Below are 5,056 nucleotides of genomic sequence, written 5' to 3' on the forward strand. Positions count from 1 at the left end.
CTCCGCCCACACCCAATAGGAAGCGCGCACCTGCGCCTGCGGCGCCAACCAATCGGCGCACGCCTCGCCCCGCGTGTGGGCGGGCCGCCTTCGCGAAAAATTTCACCTACCGCAGTGTGATTGGTCCAGCCTGCCAGGGAGGGGCGGGATCACCTGAAGCCAAGGGCCTCCTCTCCCGACCTAGCAGGCGAGCCCAGAGACGCATGCGCAGGTCGTGGAGTTTCCGCCCTGAGAAGGGAGTGGGGTGAAGGCCGCCCGGAAGCGGGAGCGCACCTGGAACAGGACGAAGGCGGGTGGGCTTTTTGCGCACGCGCGCCTGGAAGTCGGGCCCCCGCGGGGAGTTCGTACCGCGAGGCGCGCGCCTGCTGAGAACTACCTTGGGGACGCGCTGGGCCGACGCTCCTAGAACCCCTCGCCCTGCCGCCACTCAAGGATGCCGCAGTTGCCATCGGCCCCCAGCGTCTTTCTAGCGTCCAGCTGCAACTCTTGGTTGCAAAAATCAAGTTTTCCCGCCTCCGCAGTAGATAACTGGAGGCTAGGTTTTGTCCAAAGAGACTTTTTTGAGCCCTGCACCGCCTTCAATGCGCCAGGCCCCGGGAGGGAAGGAGGTGGGTCGAGGCCCGAGGTAACCCTTTGGGCGCAGCCTCCCTGAAAGCTGCTCTTAGACTGGCCCTTTTTGGCTTTTGGTGTTTGTTTTTCATTTAAGCGGCTGACGTCTCCCCCTGCCCTCGTGTTTTGCTATCTCCCCAAGTGCCAGCTCGTGTTTGCCTCCCGGAGCAACGGAGCCGTGACCCGGAGTAACAAATGGCCATCTCCTTTCCCCCCCAAATGCCTCAGAGCTGGGGTTCTTTATCACAGAGACCTGTTCGGGATTGGCCAGGTCAGGGGAGATGGGGCCCCCTGAAGATTATGACTGGAGGAGACCCCCCTCCCCCCAGCTGCTTCCTTCAGAACACCTCCCCCTCACAGGAGAGTAAAGGCTTTGAGAATGCTGCTGCTCCCTCCTCCCTGGGGCCAGGAACAGACCGCCATCCCTGCCCACCCCCACCCACGGCTCACAGTCCAGTCAGGTGATCACACTCTCTGCCATCGGCCCAGTCAATTCTGACTCTCAGACCCTCTAGGGCAAAACAGCATTACTGCCCCATGGGTCTCCAAATCTTTACAGGAGCAGAAAGCCTCGTTTTTCTCCCCTGGAGCTGGCTAGAGGGTTCAAACTGCTGATTTTGAAGCTAGGAGCCCAACTCATAACCACCAGGGCTCCAGTCAGGAGATGGACAACGAACAGTAAGAGTTGTGTGCTCCTGAGAGTCACAGTGTTAACCATAGGAGACCAGAGGGAAAGGCCTGGCAGGAAGGGACACCCAGTCTTTCTGGATCAGGGATGGTTTACCTGAGATGGTTCCCAAGAGCAGGGGAGAACTGGCCTGGTTAGTGCTTCATCCCATTTGAGGCTTGGGGACTTTCCTCCCGAAAATCCTGCCTACGTCCAACCCCACCCCCTAGCACATCTCTCCTTACACTTTATACCTTCTCAGAGCCCGCAAGAGTGTCAGTTCACCATTTGTGTGTGTGCCCCTGTGTGGTTTTTTAAAAATAATTTTATTGGGGGCTCATACAATTCTTACCACAATTCATCCATCCATTGTGTCAAGCACATTTGTACATTTGTTGCTTTCATTGTTCTCAAAACATTTGCTTTCTACTTGAGCTCTTGGTATCAGCTCCTCATTCCCCCCTCCCTTCCTGCTGTCGTGTTTTTTAAAAGAGGAATCCACCTCCACCCTAAGAAGAAGGCTTCCCGAAGGCAGGGACAGACTGCGTCTTTCTGCATGATGCTGACGGTGGCTCACAGTGTCTAGCAGGTACTCAGATGTGCCTTTGCCGGAGAAGTGTGGTTTCTCTACACTGTGTTTGCCTCGCCTGGTTGTAAAGGCAAGAAAGCAGCCCATCATGCTCCTTTCTGTGTGTGTGTGTGTCCGTGGAAGTACAGATGGGCACAGACACCATCCCAAGCTGAGGAAATGCAATAATAGGGCTGTCCTTTTCACCCCCTGTTCCAAAGCACCTACTATGTGATTCAGACTGTGATGCCCCTAGAGAGACAGCCTCCGGGCCAGTAAGGCAGCAGCTCTCTGGACTAGAAACAGCGATGACCAAATGTTTTTATACTCTCACTAATTATGGAAGGCCCCCAAATACTTTATGTGCATATGATTGAACTATTGTGCTATGTGGATTACGTACCAATAAAATGAAAATATAGGTATACTTTATGTGCACGATGTCTGTCAGTGTTTGTTAGGATGAAAACAGAAACGTTTTGAAACAAGGCACGTAGGCCCATAGTCATCAGTGTTGGTGACCACACCTGTCATGTTCCCTTCTGGAAAACGATTGTGTGCCTGTGTGACCGTGAAGAGTGAGGAGGGGTGTGAAACTGGGAGAATGATGAGAACTCTGGCCTGGCACATCCCCTAGCCAGAGTGAGAGGTCTCGGGAGCATTCGGAGGACCTTGGACTAGAACCTATGGCCCTCTTCCCCTTTCTCTCTCCAGTGGGCAGGGCCTTGCCCTGAGAGGTGAGTGAGGAGGGTGGTGGGGTTTTATTGCTGTTATGGGTCCTGACTTACCGAACCCTTTTCAAAAGGAAGTTGGTAAGTGCCAACACACCTGCGTGGGCCCCAAATTCTTGGAGGTGTTGTCATGCCTCTCTCCCCTCCCCCGGGCGGGCGTGCCTTCTGCCCTTACTTGGACTTTCCTTTCTAGAAGGAAGGGCCAGGCCAGAGTTTGCTCTGAGGCCTGCGTCATGGGTGTGATTGGGCTGAGTAAGGAAGGAATGTGGAAGATAGTTTGAATTTGATAAAGGTGCTATATGGCTCTGCGCAAGCCCATGCTGAGAGCCCGGGCATCCGCCGCAGGTTCCTTGTCGGCCTGAATTCCAGCCTTTCCTGGGAGAGTTAGAGGAACAGCACAGAGAGAGGCTGGTATTCCTGCTTCCGAGGGCCCAGACTGACCCCAATCTCATTCCTGTCCATCATCCCTCCCCACCCCCAAATCCTCCCGCTCAAGCTGCTCAAGGCAGGACTAGTGGGAGATTAATGCCTCGGGGGCAGAGAGAAATAAGTGTAGGGTGATATAAACACCAGGAATGTGATCGCCAGACCCCCACACCCACTGGCAGGCACCTTCAGCCCAGGTCACCCTCCGGATGAAGTTAGTGTTTCAGCCTCTGCTTCTTCCTCTCTCCGAGAATGATCTGTCTTTGTGTCTTACAAATACCCTGTGGGGTTCGTCTGAAACCTGCGGAGTGACACACACACACACACACACACACACACACACTCTGTAATTTTCCATGATTGATTCACACCTTACATAATATTACCTTCCTCCCCAACCCCCCACCCTACCCCTTGCCTTCCTCTTCCAACTCTCAGCGTTAGAGGGGTGGGAGAGTCTCCTATTGGGTTGACGACATTTTTTCTGCCCTCTGCCTGGTATGTCTCCGGCCAGTCCTTTTGTCTCTTGAGTGCTCAAGCTGGTTCAGATGGCGCTGGTTAATAATTCTCTGAGACCAGGAGGGGAAGGAAGTGTACACTTCGGAATCTCACACGACTCACCAAAGCATTTGACGCCCTTTAGCAGAGGTGGAATGAAATCACGCGGTCCATGCTCTGGTTCATAGTTCAGAATGCTTCATGCCTCTGTGTGTGGGGGCGGGCTGGGGTGCTCACCAGAGCAAGGGAAACGGATGGATTCTCAGGAGATAATTCACTCGCCTGGCAGCAGCCGAATGTACTTTGAGGTAAACACCCACCTTTGTGGGAGGCAGTAGGGGCGGGGCCCTTACTCAGCCACAGGTGTGCTTCATGACCCTTTTCCTTCCCGGGACTCAGTTTCTCCATCTGCAAAGCGCTGGCACCAGGTGAGATGAATTCATCCAGGCAGTCCTTTCCAGCTCTTCCTGTGGTTCCCCAGGGATCAAGGAGGCGGATCATCATTTCAACATGACCAGGGAGGAACTGGAATGGCAAGAGTGAGCTTTCCCTCAAGGTCAACAGACAGATTGCACTAATTGGTCCAAATCGCCCCGGTTTCTAGAAGTGTGCAGGAAGAGGGTGCTCAGGAACACTTAGGAGGGTCTCACCAAGTGCCACGAACCGGGCTGAGTAGTTTCCCTTGGATTACTTCTTTTAATTTCCAGTAGGCTGAAGGTCCATTCCATTTTGAGGTAGGCAGATCTTAAATTTTCAACTGATTCATATTCCTTTGCGTCCTTGCTCTGCTCCTGGCTGCCTGGTGATCTGGACTGTGGGTCTTGACTGCTCAGAGTAGTGGTTCTCAACCTGTGGGTCGTGACCCCTTTGGGGGTTGAATGACCCTTTCACAAGGGTCACCCGATTCACAACAGTGGCAAAATTACAGTTATGAAATAGCAGTGAAAATAATTCATGGTTGGGGGTCATCACATGAGGAACTGTATTAAAGGGTCGCAGCATTAGGAAGGTTGAGAACCACTGACTCAGAGTCTGACATTTCTCCTCACATAAAAGGCAATGCCGAACAGCACTGAAGCTGCAGCTCAGGGAGAGGGACATGTCTGTTCAGAGCACACAGGACCAAATGAAGGGGGACGAAGAGAGAGTGGAGCACATCCTGGACCACCAAGCCTTGAGGACGATATCCCCTCTCAGAGCAGCCAATCCACAGAGAGGACCATGTAACCGGCTCCACTACAAGACATGGCCTCCTCACTGACCCATAGCCCTACAGGGGACAACACTGGAGACACAGTGTGAGAATTGCGCCCAATCTGACCCCACCACACTAAGGCAAAACACTAAAGGCGTGCAACAGAACAGCAAGGGGAACAGAACAATGAAGTCCCAGAGAATACAAAAAATTGGCTTTGGGGCCAGGGCTTGGCACCCCAAAAGACTCGACTGGAAAATGCTCCTAAATGCCAACAAACAGTCCTTGAACTATTTACAGGTTTTGATGTTATTTTGTGTATGTTTTCTGTCATTTTGTTGTTGTTTTGTTTTCTTTTGTTG

The 5,056-nt window shown here is 52.9% G+C and overlaps 1 protein-coding gene across 1 annotated transcript in view; it reads right to left on the reverse strand.

The window, feature by feature from the left end:
• Positions 1-2,378, reverse strand: part of PARD6B (par-6 family cell polarity regulator beta) — a 20,728-nt gene extending 18,350 nt beyond the window's left edge. Inside the window, exon 1 of the mRNA XM_045295484.1 lies at positions 2,372-2,378. Within this exon, the coding sequence (XP_045151419.1) occupies positions 2,372-2,378 (7 nt within the window). The remainder of the gene's footprint in view (positions 1-2,371) is intronic.
• Between the last annotated feature and the right edge of the window lie 2,678 nt (positions 2,379-5,056).

Source organism: Echinops telfairi, unplaced genomic scaffold, assembly GCF_000313985.2.
Source record: "Echinops telfairi isolate 266 unplaced genomic scaffold, ASM31398v2 ScPeMD7_5592;HRSCAF=6446, whole genome shotgun sequence".
In the NCBI taxonomy this organism is placed as follows: Eukaryota; Metazoa; Chordata; class Mammalia; order Afrosoricida; family Tenrecidae; genus Echinops; species Echinops telfairi.